We start from the raw sequence: 23,982 nt of genomic DNA on the forward strand, positions 1-23,982 counted from the left end.
ACATAAAACATTGGACAGCTCAGTTATTACAGTTCACTTATGTTTATTCTGTGCCTCAAAGGAGCAGAACGGACTGTTAGAGCAGGATGTACCTTATTGTTGTCTTCATACAGCATGATGACGATCTGGGTCATGTAGTTGAGCTCAGACACTGCACTCAGATAATCCATAGCTCTCTTCCACTGCTGGTCCTTCTCCTCCTGAAACAACATGTGCATCCTTTAACATGCAACTGAAACCACAATCAAAGGCAACAGCTTTGAACGGTTCTCGTTCTCTCTTTTTACTTTTCTGCATTTGTACTTCTGCTATAGCTTCTGTACTTCTCTACCCTTGTGAAAAAGAAGTACACTTTAGCATACATTACATTACTACATAAATAATATACAGAAATAACTGTATGTGCAAACTGAATGGTAACTGCAGTTGAAGAAGTTCACTTTCAGAATAAAAATTTACAGATAATGTACTCACCCCCCAGTCATCCAAGATGCGCATGTCTTTCTTTCTTCAGTCATAAAGAAATTGCTTTTTGAGGAAAGCATTTTAGGATTTTTCTCCATATAGTGGACTTCTATGGTGCCCCGAGTTTGAACTTCCAAAATGCAGTTTAAATGCAGCTTCAAACTATCCTAAATGCGGTTGTAAATGATCCCAGCTGAGGAAGGTTCTTATCTAGCGAAACAATCTGTTTTGTTTTGTTTTTAATTACAATTTATATACATTTTATCCTCAAACACTCGTCTTGTCTTGCTCTGCCTGAATTCTGTTTTTTCCAATTCAAGACAGTTAGGGTATGTCGAAAAACTCCCATCTCATTTTCTCCCTGAACTTCAAAATCGTCCTACATCGCTCTTTTACCTTTTTCATTAAGGGTGTTTTTCATCTTCTTTGCATGTTTACTTCGCAAACACTGGGTTGGTACTTCTGCAGCGATGTAGGATGATTTTGAAATTATTTTTTAAAGTTGAGGGAGAATAGAAGATAGGATTTTCGACATACCCTAACTGTCCTGAACCAGAAAAAACAGTTGAGGCAGAGCATGACAAGACGAGCATTTGAGATAAAAAAAAAAAGTATATAAATTGTAATTTTATTAAAAAAATATAACCGATTGTTTTGTTAGATAAAACCCTTCTTCCTTGGCTGGGGTCGTTTACAACCGCATTTGGGATCGTTTGAAGCGGAGTTTAAACTACTTTTTGGAAGTTCAAAATCGGGGCACCATAGAAGTTCACTATATGGAGAGAAATCCTGAAATGTTTTCCTCAAAAAACTATTTCTTTATGACAGAAGAAAGAAAGACATGAACACCTTGGATGACAACAGAGTGAGTACATTATCTGTACGTTTTTGAGAACGCGATTAAGGAGTAAAAGGTGAACTGACAACCAAATTTAGCTGGAGTGTGTACATGGCCATTGTTGTACCTGCCAGTGACTAGCAACTAACTTTCTGTTCACACTTTTACACATATGGCCAGTGTGCATGAATGGTTATGTGACATGTTTTGGTTGTGTAGTGTGGAAATGCATTGAGACACAGTGAAAATGCCAGTGTAGATGAGGATCGTTTTCATTTTAAAATGCCATTTTAAAACAAAAACAAAGTAGAGTAAATAGAGACTTAGATCATTGTTTGTATATTCTGGTACAAATAAGTAGGGCTGGGCAAAAAGGTCATCCTCTCTGTTGAAATCTTCAGACATGTTTATGAAAACTGTTTAAGTACAGCGTGTGTCTTTCTCTGCTTATAAACAAGATGCGCCGCATCTGGGTTCTATGTCAGAATGCCAACTCATGGGTCAGCAGCACCACACGCATTTGTCATAGTACTGTCATGAACGCACAGCAGAGACTGACACAGAAGAGAAGAAATTGTTGAATAAAGTTGTTAATTTTCGGGGGGTTTTTTGCAAACATTCACATTCTCATAGCTTCAGAAAATTAAGGTTGAACCACTAAGTCACATGGACTATTTTAACAATGTCTTTACTACCTTTCTGGGTCTTGAACATGTCAGTTACATTGCTGTCTATGGAGGGTCAGAAAGCTCTCAGATTTCATCAAAAATATCTTAATTTGTGTTCTGAAGACGAACAAAGGTCTTACGGGTTTGACATGACATGAGGGTGAGTAATTAATGACAGAATTTTCATTTTTGAGTGATCTAGTTCTATTTTGGCCCACTTAGGACTTAAGTACATCAATGTATGTAATTTCATAATTGCTTCTACTGTCTTAAATATGGTTAAAGTGTTCTGCTAAATGTACTGACAAGCATTTATGTTAAACTAAAATATATTTTAATGTCATTTCTATTGAAACTTGAATGGCATGTATGTAAATATAGTTGTAATTACAAACCTGAAATGATAAAATTGAAATTCACTATATTTAAAACCTATTCATTTCTAATGTGCTATGATACTTACATCCAATAGGCCACCGTAACGGAAGATGCTAAGCAGGGAGTGGACATGACTCTCACTCGTGAAATACAGCCGAGTTCTGACATGTCTGCCTGGTGACAGCACTCCACGTGAATATCTGGAACACAAAGAAATGGAAAAGTGTGAGCTCTCATGCTCAACAGGAGAGAGCAAATAAAAGAAAGAACGAGATGAGAGTGACAAAAAAGGGCATCTTACAGTGGATGTAGCTTGTTTACAGACTCGTCCTCGTGTGTCCTCTGAAGGTCAAGCTGAATCTTCTTCACTAAAGGCAGACAGTAGGCATATGCAATATCCATCTTCTCCACCTTATTAATGCCGTACTCCTAAAAAGTAGTTTGAAGGACAGTTGTAGTACAGTTGAAATACTTAATACGTAAAAACTGTATAAAAATAAATCTTCAGCTCTGAGGACAAGCTGTACAAGTTCAAGTTTCAGAATTTCCTCACACACCTGTGGTATGACAATGTTGGCTAGTGCTCTAGAGAGCTTGAAGAGTTCCAATGTGTCCTCCAAGCCCAGAGAGCTGTTGTGTTGAACATCATACTTAACGCAGTCGTAAATGTCAGGAATCTTGCTGATGTCGTAACGGCCACTCTTCATACGGAAGTCCCTTTCCAACTTGGACCAGCGCTGCAGCATCATCTCCAGTGACTCACTGTGGTATAGCTGTAAATCTGAGAGAGGTAACACCAACTCACTTACTCAGGTCTTTCTTTGACAGGTTACTCCTTTTGGCCTTTTAAAGTGTGTTTTTCTTTCTTCTCTTTGATGTGAGCACAGAGCAATCACCTGCTGATTTGGGGTCTTCAAGTCTTTTGCGGATCTGTGATGTGAGGCTCTGGACAAGGGTGTAGACTTGATCGCACATACTTACTGGATTCTCCACAGCCTTCATAGAGTTCACCAAAGAACTGCTGCATGTTGGAGCCAGCTGGAGAAACAAAAGAGACAAAGTGGACACAGATGTGTTTTCACAGCATGGAGGGCTGAAATACACCCTTAGTTCAAAAGCTGTCTGATGCTTCGATTTACCCTGTCAAAGTCTTCTTCTGTGAAGATTTCGTCTTTCTGCATGATCTCATGAAGTCTGGCCTTAACCCTCTGCTGACAGCCGCTGAGGGATTCGATATCATTATCCAGCAGGCCGTTCATATTTGCACTCTTTACCATCTGGACCAGGATCGGTGTCAGCTCACCTTCCAGTGCCAAGAGACCCTGACAGCCAGACAACCAACACCAATTTAACATCCTCCGACAACTTAATATCTTTAAACCTTAGATGACCTGTATTTGTTGTGGCTAAAGACCTTTGCAAAGGCAGCAGCAGTCATTTGCACCCTGCCTTCATCAGAGGCATAGATCTTGAGGTCATGCCGGTAGGTGCTGTGTAGCCTGAGCAGACCGCAGCCTGGAAAGCCAGCATAATCCCCTACAAGTGGACAAGAACGTAACATTGAAACAGATGAAAACTTGATTAACCATAATCAGCCCTGTTCCTGTCTTTCTGGTTTTCGCTCCATAACTAATCAAGGCCTACTTGACAGTAACAGGCATGGGTGTTGAAGCAGTCTGAAATCAAAACTCTACATAGTGTTTGCAGGAACAGGGTTGAGCAACACGCTATATTCCAAACATCCAACATCTAAAAGACTGACAAGTCCAAAGACTGAAAATGTAAACAAATATATTTTGCTCTCAAATCTCATTCATCGCAGTGTTCAGTTAGAATTTGGTAACTGCAGTCACAAAACCAATGAGCAAAACATGATCGTAAATAAGATTAACAAGATATGGAAGAATGGAAGTTTATCAGTAAAATTTAAACGGTTAGTTCACCCAAAAATAAAAATGAGCCCATGATTTACTCACCCTCAGTGCATCCTAGGTGTTTATGACTTTCTTCTTTCAGACAAATCCAACTGGAGTTAAATTAAAAATTATCCTGGCTCTTCCAAGCTTTATAAGAAGTAGTACAAAACGAGAAATTGTAAAGAAAAATGTTGGAGGATTTCGACAAGCCAAGAGGAGACTGTTTTTTCTTTGCTAAAGTAGGGAAACTTTGCTTCCATTGTTCCTGGTTTTCGCGAGATCGGCTGTGCATGCTCTAAGCCATATGTCCTACGTCATCTGAGAAAAGTAATTATTACGTTTTAAATATGGATATTTACTAACAAAAATGCATCGATTTGCTACAGGTGGCATTTATTCACCCCCCGGAGCTGTGTGACACACTTTTTATTATGGATGGATGAATTTTAGGGGACTTCTTTTGGACTGTTGAACAGAAACACCCGCTCACTGCCATTATAAAGCTTGGAAGAGCCAGGACAATTTTTAACACTGATAAAAACACTGACTGAAAGAGGAAAGTCGTATATACCTCGGATGCCTTGAGGTTGAGTAAATCATGGGCTAATTGTCATTTTTGGGTAAACTATAATTCTTTAAGTCTGATCTTCACACACATGTGTCAGAAGACAATATAGTCATCTGAACCTATTTTTATGACACTTTTATAATGCAAATGGCAAAGAACACTGCTGCACAGAAAAATGAGGCAGAAATTATAACCAAGAATTAAAGCTGCAAGCAGCGATGAAAGGGCCCTCGCACTCTGGCTCACCGCCGACCGGTGGCTTTAGGAAAACGGCTTTAGGTGGGCAGTATGCTTTTAATACAGTAAATATAGGAGAAATATGTCATAAGTCATTTAAATGTGCCAAACTTGCCGCTGCCAGCTGGTGGCGCTATGCCTATAACTGATTATTGGCATGTAGATGTGTTCAGGCCAGCACTATTATCAAACGTATGTAGTTTGGTGCAGACTGACCTTGGTATGTTTGAGTTAGTAAAAGATATGATATATCCTGCTGTCAACAGGTGACGCTATGATAATATCTGAATATTGGCCTTTAGGTGTCTTCAGGCCAGGACTCTTACAAAACCTGTGAATTTTGAGGCAGATCGGATATTTTATGGCTGAGTTATAACAACTATGTCCATTGCGAAACAACAAACTTTGTCAGGCCGCCACGGACACACCCTTTAACGAAAACTCACAATTTAACATCTCTAAGGCCTCTAGATCAGACTGACCAAATATAATGTTGATTTCATTAAATCTCTAGGAGGAGTTTGCTATAAACCTAACCCCCTACAAGGACTTCAGATAATGCCAACTGTGAACCAATATGCTACATTTTCCCTATATTCTGATGATGATGATGATGATGATGATAAGAACATGTAATTCATGATGATAACAAAATGTTATTCAATTCTGCTTACATGTCATCGTTACCTATCTGTACAATTTGTATGTGGATATTACTTTGCTGGTGACTCCTGTTATAAGACATCACTCTTAAGCGCTACATAACTAAGAATCAATTAGGAAAACGGTGCCCAGTTGGCACATGTATTCACAGTAACCCTCTGCCAAATCAACTTAAAATCAACACACAGACAGAAACAGTATATATAAAATTTTGCCATCCAGTTTCATTTGTTAATATTAACTATATTAGTAAACATGAACAATAATTAAATAGCGTTTATTAATGTTAATTAATATTAACCTAAAAAAAGTATTCATATATTGTTGAAAGGTAAATTAGTATCTTTTAACATTAGTTTATGTACTGTGAATTAACATGAACATGAACACAGTTCATGTGGGTGTACAGCAATACACAATAAAGTGCTCTATAAACGCTTCATTCTTTCAAAATATCTTTAAAAATCAAGTTGAGTATTGTAAAGGGGCGATATATATAGAACTCATCTTAAAATGGTACAATTTTCAGATGTTTTGAACAGATAACAGCAAAGTTTGTTTTGTTTTCAAAGTTTGTCTTGAAATTGTTAACTATAATTTTATATTCAATAAATAACACTATGAAAATAAATGTCTATCAATGAAGATAAACCGCTCGTGCTAAAAAGTTCTTTTTTTTCCTTAATCTTTTGCTATGTGACTGAATAGGACAAGTTCATGGTACAGTTCAGTAAAAAAAAAAAAACTGCAAAATACAAACAATGAAAGACTTAGTGACCCTTTATATTTTCCCAAAATATCAGACTCTCAAAGATCAGACATATTTATATCGATTACACTACATATATGTGCATTTCTTCCTCAAAGATGGTCTATTGCAAAACAGCATGTTTCACTCTCTCTCTCCCTCTCTCCCTTTCACCCCTTCCCCCTTTAGTCATTCTGACTGTCATTCTGTAGTGACTCAACACAGAGAGTCAGGCAGAGTGAGAGCAGGTTTCTGATTTCTTTTTTTAATTTTCTTTAATTCATAGAAGCTTGTATAAAATTGATATTAACAGCACTTGCTCAGAATGATTAGATCTGTGTGTGAAAAAAGTTTTAAAGAGTTTGGATGCTGCACTTTAAAGATATAAAAAAAATTACACTTATCTTTTTTTACTATGTCTTTAAAAAATCACCGTCAACACCGTTCAAGATATCCCAAATCCGCTCGCAATTTAGCATCTTCAGAATCTTCTCTTCATGTTAAAAAAGTTTGGTGTGAACATCTTGTTCTTCTTAGGAGGAGTATGAATTTGTTTACAGCCTGATTTTTCCAAAAATCCACATTCAAATCAAAATAGCCGGCTTCCTGTTGGTCTTAGCTAATGAGTTTAATTTAGAAAGTTGTCCAGATTGATGAGAACAATATATGTACAGAGTTTGGTGACTGTAGGAAAAACTAAGCCCCCAACTTTTGTCAAAAGATGGCGCTATAGAGTGCCTGCTCCACACCCATTTATGGCCTTTTGCCAGTGTCTAACTATCATTAATATTGATGTGTGTGTTGAGTTTCATGAAATTCTAAGCATGTTATCTGCCTCGAAAAGACAGGAACCTAATTTTAAAGTTTGACACGTTACCATGGCAACAGCATTTGATTTATCATCGACCCCTTTACATAATCTCATCGGCCTTGTTCTTACATTATTTTGATGAAGTTTGAAGAAAATCGAGTAAAATTAAGAAGCTGACTTCAAAGCATTTTGAAAATGACACACTTCCTGCTGCCAGTTGGTGGCGCTATAACTTTGACACATAATAGTCATGTTTATGTAATCGGCATCATACAAAGAACAAACTGGTGAAGTTTCATCAGAATCAGGCAATGTGTGCAACAGTTATTAGACACTTCCTGTTTCTCATTTCTCGCCATAACTTTGTCGCCTTGTCACGGCCAAACCGTTCGAGATATCAAAAATCCCCTCGCAATTTAGCATCCCCAATGTCTTGAGATCATGCTGACCGAGTTTGGTGACAATCCCATGGAAATCCTGGGAGGAGTATTTCAAATTCCAGAGCATGCGCTTTTTACACAGCCCTAAATATCTCACTTCCTGTTGCGTGGAGCCCATGACATAGAGCAGCGGTTCCCAATTCCAGTCCTCACGCCCCACCGCTCTGCACATTTTGCATGTCTCTCTCAGTTAACACACCTGATTCAGATAACCAGCTCATTAGAAGTGAGGTCCGTGCAGGAACTGCGATCCGATTGACATGGTCCCTGCAAAGTGTTCATTGCTCCCTGCTCCCTAAGCGGAGGAAATCTGTTTACTATACTTCGAAACATTCATTCACATATTTGCGCTACGTTACTGCATGCAGCGTCTTCACACACAGATGAAACTTACTAGAGAAGTGTGACATAAGTGCATCTGTAAATAAATGCATTTTAAATTTACGTCTCGCACGCTTTAATGACCTTCAAATGGAACACATACGCTCGCTTCGAACTAATGAATAATGGTGGAATTTCATGTGATGTCCACTTCGAAGGGCACTAACGTTGGAATAGAACAAACGTCGGAGGCGATGCGTGAAACACACAAAATGTGCAGAGTGGTTTGTTCGCGAGGACTGGATTTGGGAACCGCTGACATAGAGAACAAAAGTTGTTTGGCTCAGTGAGATCTATATGTCTATATGTCTCCAGGGGGCGCTGTAGAGGCCCTGAACCACGCCCGGGTCCCAGCCTCTGTGGTGTCCTGATGGCCGCAGATTCCGACGTGTGTGCAAATTTTCAAGAGTTTTTGAGCATGTTAAGGTTTAAAAAAATAAAAAATAAGAATCCTTAGGAAAACAGAGCAATTCCAATAGGGTCCTCGCACTGCAGTGCTCGGGCCCTAATAAACGGAGCAATTCCAATAGGGTCCTCACACCATCGGTGCTCGGGCCCTAACAAGCAAGAAAGAGGGAAGTGAATAATATAAAGACTGCTGAATAGGCAAAGGGTTTTGTCCCAACGTTGGGTAACACTTCCACTACCTTACATAAAGAACATGAAGAAATATTATTATATATAATAATACATATTTCATAGATCTTTGATTAATGGAGTGCTGCAAGGATGACAAAGAGTAAATAAAAAAATCAACAGGATTCCAGAAGTAAAAAGCTAAAACTTCAAACATCACCACCATTAAAGGATTCACCCCCATGTCATCCAAGATATTCATGTCTTTTTTTCTTCTATCGAAAAGAAATGAAGTTTTTTGAGGAAATCATTGCAGGATTTTTCTCTATGTAGTTGACTTCAATGGTGATCAGCAGGTTGAAGGTCCAAATCACAGTTTCAATGCAGCTTCAAAGGGCTCTACAGGATCCCAGCCGAGGAATAAGTGTCTTATCTAGTGAAACGATTGACCATTTTCTAAAAAAAATAAAAAATGTATATACTCTTTAACCAAAAAATGCTTGTCTTGCAGTAGCTCTGCGATGCGCATCTGCAGCTTCACACATTACATATTCACTTTGGAAAAGTCACACTGGGTCGGTACTACCGCCTATGTCATGCATTACTTTTCCAATGTGACTACGGAATGTGCTGTCGAGCTAGTACAAGACTAGCATTTGTGGTTAAAGAGTAAAGAATTTTTTATTTTTTTTTTGTAGAAACTGACAGATCCTTTTACTACATAAGATACTTATTCCTCGGCTGGGAGTTCTTTGACGCTAGATTGAAACCTTCAACCTGTTGGATCCTACTGAAGTCCACTATATGGAAAAAAATCCTGAAACGTTTTCCTCAAAACCTTAATTTATTTTCGACGGAAAAAAGAAAAACATGAACATCTTGGATGACATGGGGCTAAATTATCAGAAAATTTTTATTCTGGAAGTGAACAATTCCTTTAAGCTTTTGAAGACTACTTACATTTTTGATTAGCCACAGACATTTAACTAAAAATCAACTAAAAAAAACAAAAAAACAAAAACAAAACAACTTTCAGGACAATGGAACCGGATGTTAAAAAATGCTAACTCATTTCCAGGTTTTAGGACTCCGACAGCACTCTATACGCAACTGTGTATTGTATTAGTCACTTGAAGTCGGTTATTTAACTATGATTCATATATTTGTATTTGAAAGTTCACCAGCTACTTGTTGAAGGATTACTCCACTTTCAGAATAAAAACTTCTTGATAATTTACTCACCCCCATAACATCCAAAATTTCCTCCATATAGTGGACTTCAATGGTGCTCAACGGATTGAAGGTTAAAAATGCAGTTTCAATGCAGCTTCAAAGGGCTCTAAACGATCCCCGCTGAGGAATAAGGGTCGATCGGCCATTTTCTTAAAAAAAAAAAAGTATATACACTTTTTAACCACAAATGCTTGTCTTTTCTAGCTCTGCGATGCGCATGCTTACTCTGTGCACTCCAGTTCAAGACAGTTTTTGTATGTCGAAAAACTCCGATCTCATTTTTCTCGGTACTTCTGCAGCGATATAGGATGATTTTAAAAAAGTTGGAAGAGAAAATGAGATGGGAGTTTCTCAACATACCCTAACTATATTGAACCGAAGTGCACAGAGTACGCATGCACATCGCAGAGCTAGACAAGACAAGCATTTGAGGGTAAAAAGTACATAAATTGTACTTTTTTTTTTTTTTTTTAGAAAATATTTATTTTTTTGTTAGGTAAGACCCTTATACCACGGCTGGGATTGTGTAGAGTAGAAAATGCATTTTTAACCTTCAATCCATTGAGCACCATTGAAGTCCACTACACTGAGAAAAATCCTGTAATGTATTCCTCAAAAAATTCTTAGCGACTGAAGAAAGACATGAACATCTTGGATGACATGGGGCTGAGTTAATGATCAGGAAATTTTTATTTTTATTTTGGAGTGGAATAATCCTTTAAGCATTATAAAATGCTTGTAGATGATTGATTAATGAACATTATTATAATGTTCTCATCATTAATCTGAATCAGTCAGTTTTAAAAGTAATGTTTACCAGAGCTGTTGGATTAGAATGCTGTGAAATTTGTGGACTGTAGTGGACTCAGAAACTCATGACGTAGAACATATAAAGTGTGAAATAGGCACAACCAGTGATGAATGTCTGTGTCCTTAAGCTTAAGAGACTGACAGACAGGAGGCAGTCTACCTTGACCTCCAGGATACATGCAGCGAAAAGCCCTGCCGAGTTCTTCAGCCTGAACTCTGCCAGCTGGAGTCAGCTCTCCCCCCCACTTCAGCACCAGCAGTATAGAGGGGCCCTCCTTACGAGTATCTGCACACAACACACACAGCAGCACCATCATGCACAAGATTTAAGCCAAAGAGGACATGTTGAGTAAACCTGAGGAGTAAACCTCATACCTTCCTCCTCACTGGATGTTTTGGGCTGTCCATGAGGAAGGTAGGTGAGCTGCACTTTCCTATTGATTCCAGAGAAATGGCCATACCTGAAAAAACATATTAGAACAGAGACTATAGTTTAATTAAGCCATAGCCTACAGGCTCCAAAGAAGTTCCACCTCCCACCTCAGTGTTTTTTGACTGTCATCTATATTAACATAGCTACAAGAACTGGCCAGATCAGCTGCTTTGAAATATATCCAGCGAATCTATGCTATTCCTAAATGAGTGACGTTTCACAAGGGTTGTGAAAGGGGACACTGCATATTGTGTCACAGGGATGAATCTTACTACTAAGATTCTAAAAATATTGCTATGGAAATGTCACTGCGCATAGTGTTCATATACAACTGAATCTCCTTTAAGACATGTTACAGATGCCACCTTTGACACTAGAAATCATATTATGTTTTATTTTATTTTTTTCTGTAAGAAATCATCTGTTAAGAATAAGATAGTAATGTATTGTTTCATTTCACACCTGAGCCAGTAAAATTGTAAATGAGACATGTACCTATTTCTCTGGAAAATATGTCACAAGATTGAAAGGAGGCCACCACAGGAGACTGCAAGTGTGCCATTTAGCATGGCCCAGTTACCATCTTACATTAACGTACATTTCTAAAACAGTCTTTAGTTGTTCAAGCTTGGACTTCTTCTCCTCAATTTCACAGTCAGTATGCTGTCCTATGTCAGCCAAGAGTGTCCTGGTAATGTCCAGAACTTCCTGTGGAAACAGATCAACACAGAAATGGAAGAGCACTACAGTTTTCAACAATAAATTAAACATTTAAATGAGTGGATCTGGGACAGGGCTCACTATTGGGCCTAAAGATGACTTAAAGGGTTAGTTCACCCAAAAATAAAAATTCTTTAATTACTCAACCTCATGTCAGTCTAAACCCGTAAGACCTTTGTTCATCTTCGAGACACAAATTAAGATATTTTTGATAGCTGAGAAATGGACACACATGCATTGTGGTGCTCTCGTAAATGTAGGGCTGGGCGATAAATCGAAAGCGATTATGAGGCGCGTTTAGTGAATGAAGCCGGTACTTTGATTAGTAGTAAATCTCCATCACGTGCGTTCAGCTGCGTTCAGCTGGAGTGTTCAGAGGCGTAAATCACTGACAAGCTACGCCAAATCGCACTAAAAATCGCATTCGATTCGATTCGATTTTGAGCGCGATTAGGCGTAGCTTGTCAGTGATTTACGTCTCTGAACACTCCAGCTGAACGCAGCTGAACGCACGTGATGGAGATTTACTACTAATCAAAGTACCGGCTTCATTCACTAAACGCGCCTCATAATCGCTTTCGATTTATCGCCCAGCCCTACGTAAATGCATGTTGAAGACTGACACAGAAGAGAAGTTATTGTTGAATAAAGTCATTATTTTTGTTTCCTTTGCGTACAAAAACTATTTTCATAGCTTAATAAAATTTAGGTTTAACCACTGATTTCACATGGACTATTTTAACAATGTACTAACTACCTTTCTGGGCCTCGAACGTGGTAGTTGTGTTGCTGTCTACGCAGCGTCAGAAAGCTCTCGGATTTCATCAAAAAAATCGTAAATTTTGTTCCAAAGATGAACGAAGGTCTTACGGGTTTGGATCGACATGAGGGTGAGTAATTAATGACAGAATTTAATTTTTGAGTGAACTTACCCTTTAAAGTGATGCTAAATAATGCAAAACAGGTATTAACATACGCTAAAAAAATTTTATAAAATATTAAGGTATTTCTTATTTTAATTTACCACCTTAACAACTATTTGTGTCCTTTAAGCAACTAAGATTCTAGAGTCTTTGAGAACTTGAATATATGATTTTAAAAGTGTGATTTGTAGACCTGCAAAAGTAGATCTGTATGTTAAAACACCATACGTTTTATAATGAGTATAAATACATCAAATTAAATCTTTAGTCAGAAAAAGAAGACTGGAAAAGTAAACATATTCTGGTCATATCTTTTTTTAAATACACAAGAAGTGGCCATAGACAAAATATGTGGCCTTTGAATCAATAAGGTTGAGAACAACTAGTTTAAATTCAACTAAATATAAAAATTGTTATTAAAATAAATAAAAATTTTACCTGCAGTTGTTTGGGTTTCTTTAGCTTCAGCTTGCCTGTTTTATACCCACCGTATTTTTCAAAAAGCTCAAAAAACCTGGAAAAGAGAAAAAAAGCATCACATTTTGTAAATCGGATCTGTTAGTCATGCTTTAAGTGATTAAATCTACTGAGGTGACAGGAACACACATGGGATTCCGCACTTCCATCTTCATCTTCTGCTTTGGTGTACGATCTCCATGACGGATCACAGCAATCACACAGCGCAGCTCCATCCTAACAGACAAAAGCACAAAGAAAGTAAATCTGATGCAGTATTATAATACAGTCGTGGCCAAAAGTTTTGAGAATTACATAAATATTGGAAATTGGAAAAGTTGCTGCTTAAGTTTTTATAATAGCAATTTGCATATACTCCAGAATGTTATGAAGAGTGATCAGATGAATTGCATAGTCCTTCTTTGCCATGAAAATTAACTTAATCCCAAAAAAACTTTCCACTGCATTTCACTGCTGTCATTAAAGGACCTGCTGAGATCATTTCAGTAATCGTCTTGTTAACTCAGGTGAGAATGTTGACGAGCACAAGGCTGGAGATCATTATGTCAGGCTGATTGGGTTAGAATGGCAGACTTGACATGTTAAAATGACGGTGATGCTTGAAATCATTGTTCTTCCATTGTTAAACATGGTGACCTGCAAAGAAACGCGTGCAGCCATCATTGCGTTGCATAAAAATGACTTCACAGGCAAGGGTATTGTGGCTACTAAGATTGCACCTAAATCAACAATTTATAGGATCATCAAGAACTTCAAGGAAAGAGGTTCAATTCTTGTTAAGAAGGCTTCAGGGCGTCCAAGAAAGTCCAGCAAGTGCCAGGATGGTCTCCTAAAGAGGATTCAGCTGCGGGATCGGAGTGCCACCAGTGCAGAGCTTGCTCAGGAATGGCAGCAGGCAGGTGTGAGCGCATCTGCACGCACAGTGAGGCCAAGACTTTTGGAAGATGGCCTGGTGTCAAGAAGGGCAGCAAAGAAGCCACTTCTCTCCAAAGAAAACATCAGGGACAGATTGATCTTCTGCAAAAAGTATGGCAAATGGACTGCTGAGGACTGGGGCAAAGTCATATTCTCCGATGAAGCCTCTTTCCGATTGTTTGGGGCATCTGGAAAAAGGCTTGTCCGGAGAAGAAAAGGTGAGCGCTACCATCAGTCCTGTGTCATGCCAACAGTAAAGCATCCTGAGACCATTCATGTGTGGGGTTGCTTCTCATCCAAGGGAGTGGGCTCACTCACAATTTTGCCCAAAAACACAGCCATAAATAAAGAATGGTACCAAAACACCCTCCAACAGCAACTTCTTCCAACAATCCAACAACAGTTTGGTGAAGAACAATGCATTTTCCAGCACGATGGAGCACCGTGCCATAAGGCAAAAGTGATAACTAAGTGGCTCGGGGACCAAAACAAAAACCCACTAATTCTGACAAACTCCAAGAAGTGATTATGAAAGAATGGGTTGCTATCAGTCAGGATTTGGCCCAGAAGTTGATTGAGAGCATGCCCAGTCGAATTGCAGAGGTCCTGAAAAAGAAGGGCCAACACTGCAAATACTGACTCTTCGCATAAATGTCATGTAATTGTCGATAAAAGCCTTTGAAACGTATGAAGTGCTTGTAATTATATTTCAGTACATCACAGAAACAACTGAAACAAAGATCTAAAAGCAGTTTAGCAGCAAACTTTGTGCAAACTAATATTTGTGTCATTCTCAAACCTTTTGGCCACGACTGTAGTGTCACTTGGCATTTATTTTAAAGAAAGATGAATTTCACTATCAATAATGAATAGTGTACAGTCAACGATGTAATTATAGCATGTGATAAGTACATGGTCCCTGATGTAGTGGGTACAATAGGAATGTCCTCTGCCTCTGTAGGTATGGACCAGGGAATCTGGAACTGAGGAGCCAGCTCCCTCATCACAATATTTCTGAGAGAAAAGAACAAGCCAAATTCATCACATGTTGTGCATTTTGCAACTGTATGTTAATCTTTATCTGATTATCGTTAAGATTTACCCCAAGATCTTAGCACAGTCATCATAGTATTTCATGGAATTCTTCACAAAGCTAAATCCGTTGACATCACACACATACGAGTGGCCGTTGGCCCGGAGGAGGTCGAATCCACACACTGTTTGCTAGAGTGCAAAAAGTTTTGAGAATAAAATCAATATGAACAGATTTAACTGAAGAAACATTTACATTCTGTACTTCTGTTTCACAGAACCAAGAAACAAGCAGCTCATCTGACCTTGAATGCCAGACACACTTTCCGGGCCACAAGCTTTTCCATGGCAGTGAGCATGACTGGGTAGCGGATTTCTTTGCCTTCACTGTCTCGTTCGACTTTCCCGTCGAGAGCAGGAGACTTACGTGCCTCTGCGTGAGCGTAATCTGGCCCTACTGTATACACCTGTAACAACAAACACGCACAAAAGCAAAAAATTATATTTTAATATGATTATGATATGACAAAAAAAAATACATTTTACAAACAGCATGAGTTTTCAGGCAAACAGCATAAGATGAACGAGAATTAAGTCTAAAACACCAAACTATCTAAGAAATGTTCCTGCTTCTCTATAAATAGGCAATTTACAATTGAACAAACATGTAAGAGCAAAACTTTGCTTTATATAGTTCAAGAGGAATAGGGTAATGCAATCCATGTGTAGAGAAGATGTTCAATTATTTAGTACCTTCACATCTGTGCCATCAGTTGGCATGAACTCTTCATAGATATAGGAGCCAGTTTTTCTTACACTGCTCTCTGGAGAGTAAACACTACTTCTGCTCCCAATCTGAAACAGAGACACATTCACACTCAAATATTCATGTACTCCACATTGTGTGCATTATGTACATTAACAATTTTGTATACAGTTCTGTTCGTATTACTGTAGGCAGTGCTTGGGATGTTACTATCAAACTATTACAAGTGGCTAATACTTTTAAAGGTGACATATCATGAAAATATGCCTTTTAAAGAGCAGTGTATTTACTGATTTAGCTACTGTATAATATGCAGCTGCCACACAGATCTTTCTTTTCTAGCTGTTCTTTCCCACCCTTATAGACATAATTTTTGCAACTCGTTTGTTTTTAACATAAACTTGTGTGTATTTGACATTTTAAGCTCAATAAGCCATGAAAGAGTTTGATAGTTTAGTACTGACATGCTGTGTGACAGCCGCTTTCTGTGCACATGCTTTGGATGTACACACTCAGAAAACAGCATATCAGACGTTTAAACTAATATGGTTTAAAACTCATGATTTTAGCATGATAGACATGATAATCAAAATCAAACAGATGTTTTAGCAGAGTATCTGAGACATGAGCTGCAAAGGCACAACCCTATTCTGGAAAAGGGGACGGGGAACAGCAGCTCATTTGCATTTAAAGAGGCATGCTCGAAAACAGCGTGTTTCTGCTTCCACTCAAAATAGCCATTTTCAAAATAATATAATAAATGAGTGGGGTATTTGAGCTGAAACTTCACAGACACATTCTGGGGACACCTGAGATTTATATTACATCTTGTAAAAATGGGTATAATAGGTCTCCTTGAAGTAATTACACCCTAGATGTTACAAAAACATAAATACAACTTTCAAAAATTCAAAAATAATTTATATAACTAAATCAAATACACAGTTATAAGCAACCAAATTTATAGCAGCAATGTGTAATTTCTGTCACATTAGTGTTACCAAATGGAATAGTTTGGCAAAAAATTCATAAACACTATTCCTATCTTTAGCCACATTGTTAAGGTCATTGCACACTGAGTCCGAAATTTTCGTATACCTTTTTTTTCATATTTGTCATCCTTTCCAGTGAAAATGCTTGCTATGGATGCAAAAACGCAGAAAATCGAACCTGATCCGGACTTTTCGGACGAAAGTTTCGAGGCAGTGTGTAAACGTGATTGACAACATCAATCGGTCGTATTTATTTTTTAATGTGTAAAAATTTCAGACTCAATGTGCAGTGTGCAATGATCTTTATATTTTTCAGGGAGTCAACACACACATATGGCTTACTTAACTGCAACTCCCTGCAACTGTTATAGTAAAAAAAAATACTAACTAATTAAAACTAATTAATACTAATTAAAAATGACACTTCAGCTTTAATAGTTTATTTTGCTACAAAATGGAAGATAAAAAACTCAGTGACAACCACAAAATGTGAGTGCTGCAGGGATGATGTAATGTATTAGGCCAACCCATGAGTTACCATTACCTGGTTTGCTCAACAAAAAGCCACTGGCTTTTCCATTTGGTTTGAATTTATTGCAGAAAAGCTCTGTGGCCAGCACACATGAGTCACATGATTTCAATACCACAACCATTAGGCATTACAAAAAAACGATGCAAATGGTGACTAATAAGCACATGACCTTTAATGTCCAAGATAACACCTGTATTGCCATTTAGCCACTTGTCTTTTCCAAGACATGTGAAGCCTTAAAAACCTTTAAGCTTGTGGTAACCACAGACCTTTTTCCAAGCAATTAACCAAAAAACCCATTCAAAAGACTTGACTTTAAAACGATGGAACAGGAAGTTCAAAAATGCAAACTAGTTTCTGGGTTTTAGAACTTTCCTAGGACTCTGGTTGGTAAAACAAATGTTTTGAAGGGGCCATGAACTGCCTTTTTATTATTTTGTACTGTTCTCTGAGGGACACAAATAATGTTATCAAGATTTTTACATCAAAAAACATGATTTAGAAGTAGGCTATTTTCTGTCCTGTTTTTACCCCCCTCATAAGAACACTCTGTTTGAATAGGCATGGTGGATTGTAGACTCAGAAGTTAACGGCCACTGCTATGATTGGTTAACAGTTGTGTATGTTTGACAGTCTACATCCTTCACAGAAGAACACTGCTGTGATTTAGGTTGAAAACGCATTTGAAGATTGGAGGAGAAAATGAGATGGGAGTGCACAGAGTACGCATGCACATCGCAGAGCCAGACAAGATGAACATTAGAAGTTAAAAGTATATAAATTGTACATTTTTTTAGAAAATAACTTTCGCTAGGTAAGATCCTTCTTCCATGTCTGGGATCATTTAGAGTTCTTTGAAGCTGCATTTAAACGACATTTTGGAAGTTCAAACTCGCAGGCACCATAGAAGTCCACTATATGGAGAACATTCCTGAAATGTTTTCCTCAAAAAATATAATTTCTTTATGACTGAAGAAAGAAAGACAAGAACATCTTTGATGACAAGGGGGTGAGTAAATTATATGCCAAAATATCAAGGGATTACTGATTACTGATTCAGTTTATGACTCCTTTAATGAATGAATGAACTGCTAAAACAAGACTTTAAGTTAGTAGTTGTTGCTTATTTTAGCAGGCTACTCCCAAACACTGACTAAATACCCTGATAAACTCTGGTACAGCTGACAGGGAAGGCCAAAACAAAATGTCAGCATGCTATTCTCTGTTTGTGTTTCCACCATTCCTAACGACAAATTATGTGCCTGTGTGATTAAGAGGTATGCAATTCAAGCTCTATGGCATAGATAGCAAAAAGACCTTTCTGAAGAGACGCTGGCTGCCTCCTCCAGCTGACGTTGGGTAGTAGATGTACACATTATGGTCCTCAGCAGAAACTGGCTTCTCCACAAAGGGTTTTAGAAAGACTTCGCCGTTAACTTCAACTTGGTCTTCTCCCTCAATCAAGTTACACTCTATGGCAAAAAAAGGAAAAACCATTAAAAACAGTACTCCAGTGAAGAGAAACAATATCTAAGCATCTGAGATATGACGATTATGTGGATTTATAGCTGGGTAAATATAGCACTAAGATTGTCATTTGTTTAGAGGAGGATATATTTATTCAGATCCTCAGGGAACTGTCATAGCTGCCAAGAACATAATGGCTCATTGAATGCCAGGCGGTCACATCACAGGCCTCAGAGCAATACTTGTATCTTCGGCCTGTAAAACGCTTGGAATTGCTCTACGTGAGGGGCTATATTTACTCAGAGACTAAAATAAATCAGAACAGAGACAAAGCAGGACACTTTGCTAAGATTAAGGTTTCTACTTCACTACTGGATGATGAGGAAATAAGCAAGGAAATAACAAAAGGCTATAGAAGCCGTTTCTGCAACTGAATAAAAAATAGGTAATTGCGACTTTTTATGTCACAATTCTGACTTTTTCTCGCAATTGCAAATTTTTACCTCGCAATTCTAACTTTTTTCTCAGTATTGCGTCATGAAAAAATTGCAATTCTACAATTTTTCTCAGAACTGTGAGGTATAAAGTCAGAACTGCTAAATATAAAGTCTAAATTGTGGGACATAAATTTACAATTGCAAGAAATAAAGTCAGAATTGTGAGATATAAACTTCAATTCTTCAACTCCCAATTCTGATTTTTTTTCTCAAAATACTGATATGTTCACAGAATTACGAGTTTATATCTCACAATCCTGACTTCACACGAAATTGCGAGTTTATATCAGACAACTCTGACTTAATTTCTCAGAATTGCAAGTTTATATCATGCAATTCTGACTTTATAACTCGCAATTGTGAGTTTATATCATGCAATTGCGACTATTTCTCAGAACTGCAAGTTTATATCACGCAATTCTGACTATTTCTCAGAACTTCAAGGTTATATCTCACAATTCTGACTTTAAACTCAGAATTGTAAGTTTATATCACGCAATTCTGACTATTTCTCAGAACTTTGAGGTTGTATCTCGCAATTCTGACTTAACTCGCAATTGTGAGTTTATATCTCACAATTCTAAAAAAAAAAAAGTCAGAATTGCGAGTTTGTATAACGCAATTGTGAGATAAAAAGCTAGAATTGTGAGTTAAGTTGCAATAACCTTTTTTATTTTTTATTCAGTGGCAGAAATGGGCTTTCATAAAAAACAGCTCTTTAAAAACATATTAGGGAAAAAATAAAATAAAATACATCTTGTATTTAAAAAAAATCATTTTGACTGACCATCAGGTTTGTCAGGGTCGCGGTTTAACACAGCATAGCGTGGCAGATCTATCCCCTCCTCCTGCAGGATACGATATACTTCCCTCCTAGTAAAAACAAAACAAAACAGAAAAGCCTTATTCAGGTATACAGGATGCTGAAATGTATGTAAATATTAGACCTAATATGCAAAACTGTGGTTGAAGAATATGCTAATACCTATCCTGTATGTAATACTGCATATTAAGATCATTGATGAGCAGCGGGTTGCGGAGCTTTGCGTAACTCACTGCCTTATCCAAGGGGAAACCTAATTCAAAAGAAAATATTAATGTTGGTAGTACGGCCGTGATAATATAAAAATGACTTGCCAAGACACAACACACTGCTATAAATTTGTAGACATAATTTGCACACCAAAGGACAAGTTGTGGTAACATTCTGCATATTTTCATAGGGCAAAAATTCAGTCAATAGGAATCCATGCAAAAAATATTTCCCAACCAACTTGAGCAACAGAAAGCAGCTTCATTTATACTTACATTATTAACAATTGACACTTTGACCCCCAAAATTTTGCAGGAATGTCGCCAATGTGATCGTACCTTCATTGTATCTTATTAGACTGAGATAACGATATAGGAATGCTTGGTTACTGAGCATGAGACATTTTCTATATAGCTGCTTCTTGAGTTTATTGACTTATTTTATGGTTAAGACTATGGTTAAGAAACCCGATCTACAACCAGCTTAAAAGGACACAAGCACATGACATACCTTTAGAGTGAAATGAGATCAGGCAGTCACAAAGTGGCCACTTCTCCACCGGCTCATTGAGTATGACGTCCTCTGGAAAGATGACCACTGTGATGTACTCAAACTTGCAAAGACGCTCCAAGATCTGAGTCATGGGTTTGGACTTAGATTTCTTCATCATACAGCAAATCCCCACCACGATCTGACGCTCTGGAGGCTTAAGTGAAAAAACAAAAATTTAAATAAGACATACCGGTATCTACCTAAACATGTGAAATCATGCGTTTTAAAGCCATATCAGTTTAAACTCCTGATATGTGGTTTTCTGACACACACATCCAAAGCATGCACACAGAAAGCGGCTGTCACATGCCATGCGAGTACTGAACTAAGTTCTCTTTTATGTCTTATTGCGCTTAAATTGTCAAATACACACAAGATTATGTAAAAAACACAGTCAGTTATGTCTGTGAAAGTAAACAGCTGGGAAAGAAATCACATGTGTATGTTAGATCTGTGTATTAAGTGACAGCAGTATTATATACAGTACTGCTATCTACACTGTTACTATGACTCCAACAATAAAATAAAAGCAGAAAATCACTCACTGCTCTGGAGTGAATAATGTGTATAGCTTTATCATTTCTTATGCTGCTTTTAAATGCTCTAGCATTTAAACTCTCTAGGCGGGGCTTGTAAAATGTGATGTCACATTTACAGATTCTGTGAACGGCTTGTTCTGAGACACTGCGATTTATGGGATTATAAAAAAAAAGGACCGGGTGGATTTTTATCATCACAGGGTTGTGTACACATACTGCCAACACACATTTATATTCAAACAACATGTAAAAGTGAATTTTGCATAATAGGTGCCCTTTAAATCAGGCTGTTTGACATTCCTAGGGTATTGATTAACTCTCTATAAGTGCATAGCCATAAACCACTTTTGCTGACTGCATGCACAGCACTTCTCCACTGGACATTTTTAAATTATTAATGTATGGGTTTCTGAGCAATACACTTAATTGGTGGTAAAAAGTAAAAGGAAGTAGCTCTATACTACAGGCTTGTGCACAATTCAGAATTGGCCGCCATTCAATTCATGAGTTGGAATTTGAATTGAATTGACTCCGCCCCACAGGAAGTTGAATTTGAATTGGAGTTGGAATGACAGGAAGTGGAATTAAATTCATGGCAATTCAAAGACATTCCACACAGTCAAACAACAGAAAGAATGTGTTGAATCTCACATACAATTACATTAATTTTGTAATTTAATAGCATAATTTCATTACACATAACTAGTCACTCCTCAACCCTGCATACATTTTGTTCCAACATATAGATAATGATCAAAACCTTGAAATAAATTACTCCCTCAATGTTTGATTAGTTTTGTTCAAATTGTTATTTTCATTTCAGAGTAATCAAATAACACAATGCAATCTGTACAAGTAGTTCAAACTAATATCATTTATAGAATATGCAATGAAATCATATCTGACATATATTGTAAAGCTTCATTGTTAAACACTTCACTTATGTATATGAATTTCTTTGAATTTGTATTGAATTGCAATTCTGCTTCCTTTAATTCAAATTCGAATTGTAATTCTAGATCCTGTTTTTGACATCAATTCAAATTCAATTCAAATTCAAGAATTGAATTACTACTGTTTGAAGGGTTGAGGTTAGTTTTGTATACTTTTATTTGGCAAGAATGCATTAAATTGATTGACAAGTATAATGTTACATATGATTTCTATTTTAAATAATCCATGTTCTTTAAAACCTTCTATTCATCAAAGAATCCTGAAGAAAATGCAAACGTTTCTACAAAAATATTAAGCAGCAAAACTGTTTTTAACATTCATAATAAGAAATGTTTCTTAAGCACTAAATCATCATACAGTTGAGGTCAAAAGGTTACATCCCCCTTTTAGAATCTGCAAAATGTTTTTTTTTTTTTTTTTTACCAGAATAAGAGGGATCATACAAAATGCATGTTATTTTTTTGTTTGGTTCTGACCTGAAAAAGATATTTCACATAAAAGATAAAAGATAACATATAGTCCACAAGAAAAAATAATAGCTGAATTTATAAAAAATGACCTGGTTCAAAAACCCCAGACAAATGGTGTAAACGTTAATTATTATTTCTTAGAGATGAAAGTTACTACAGTGCAGGAGAACAGAAGGAAGACGTGCCTTTCACTATATATTTTTCAGGGTGGCTTCTCCCTTTACGTTGTACAATACATACATACGCACATACATAAATGGGTCTCTACAATTCTTAACCCTTAGATGAAAACCCTAGTTTTTATGGTTACATTCCCAGTTGTAATTTTATACTAAACAGGGTTACCAAATAGTAAGTCAATCTATAGCCTTGTTTACAATGAGATTTAACTAAAGCACAAATAGAAACATCAGAAATTCCCTAATGCTGCAGCTAAACTGGTTTTCATCTGATTACTTAATGTATTGTTCTCAATGATATTGTTGCTTTGAGGCCCTAAGTTACAAATCCTGCATCATCGTTTTTGGGCAATAGACAATGTGCTGTTTTAAACCATGGGAAGTTAAAAAGCAAAAGGTTAAGATATTCACACTGAGTAAACTACAATTAAGGCTGTAACGGACCATTTGAGAGTAAAGATGTGAACCTGGGAGCCATGTTGAATTTAGAACTCTATTTTGCAGGCTGGGAATGATTCGTCCTGCATCACAACTGTGCTGCTGCTGGCCAGGACCATGATGTTCAGCTCCTGTTGCTTCTCATGGGTCTGCTGATACATTTTTCTTATTTTGCCTAAATATCATATTTTTTCATTTAGTTTCTGCTTCAGAAGCTACAGAAGATACTTACAAAAACACAGCTGTGGATTATTCAGGTAAGAACACAGTATTAAAATCAAAATTCAACTACTATTGTCTCTTGTGGACTATATGTAAACATCTTTTATGT

At 37.3% G+C, this 23,982-nt stretch overlaps 1 protein-coding gene across 3 annotated transcripts in view; it reads right to left on the reverse strand.

The window, feature by feature from the left end:
* The window catches only part of ppip5k1a (diphosphoinositol pentakisphosphate kinase 1a), a 55,775-nt gene that overhangs the window by 24,876 nt on the left and 6,917 nt on the right, over positions 1–23,982 (reverse strand). For all 3 annotated transcript variants that reach the window (XM_073835958.1, XM_073835957.1, XM_073835959.1), the window contains exons 3-22: positions 21,030–21,225; positions 20,472–20,562; positions 20,274–20,359; positions 18,840–18,994; positions 15,986–16,087; positions 15,538–15,699; positions 15,303–15,424; positions 15,113–15,214; positions 13,415–13,501; positions 13,247–13,322; positions 11,764–11,873; positions 11,108–11,193; positions 10,893–11,018; positions 3,764–3,885; positions 3,489–3,671; positions 3,246–3,387; positions 2,907–3,130; positions 2,651–2,778; positions 2,435–2,549; positions 93–200 (exon numbers count right to left, since the gene is read on the reverse strand). In XM_073835958.1, coding sequence (XP_073692059.1) covers positions 93–200; positions 2,435–2,549; positions 2,651–2,778; positions 2,907–3,130; positions 3,246–3,387; positions 3,489–3,671; positions 3,764–3,885; positions 10,893–11,018; positions 11,108–11,193; positions 11,764–11,873; positions 13,247–13,322; positions 13,415–13,501; positions 15,113–15,214; positions 15,303–15,424; positions 15,538–15,699; positions 15,986–16,087; positions 18,840–18,994; positions 20,274–20,359; positions 20,472–20,562; positions 21,030–21,225 — 2,523 coding nt within the window. The remainder of the gene's footprint in view (positions 1–92; positions 201–2,434; positions 2,550–2,650; positions 2,779–2,906; positions 3,131–3,245; positions 3,388–3,488; positions 3,672–3,763; positions 3,886–10,892; positions 11,019–11,107; positions 11,194–11,763; positions 11,874–13,246; positions 13,323–13,414; positions 13,502–15,112; positions 15,215–15,302; positions 15,425–15,537; positions 15,700–15,985; positions 16,088–18,839; positions 18,995–20,273; positions 20,360–20,471; positions 20,563–21,029; positions 21,226–23,982) is intronic.

Source organism: Garra rufa, chromosome 3 (genome assembly GCF_049309525.1).
Source record: "Garra rufa chromosome 3, GarRuf1.0, whole genome shotgun sequence".
Lineage (NCBI taxonomy): Eukaryota > Metazoa > Chordata > Actinopteri > Cypriniformes > Cyprinidae > Garra > Garra rufa.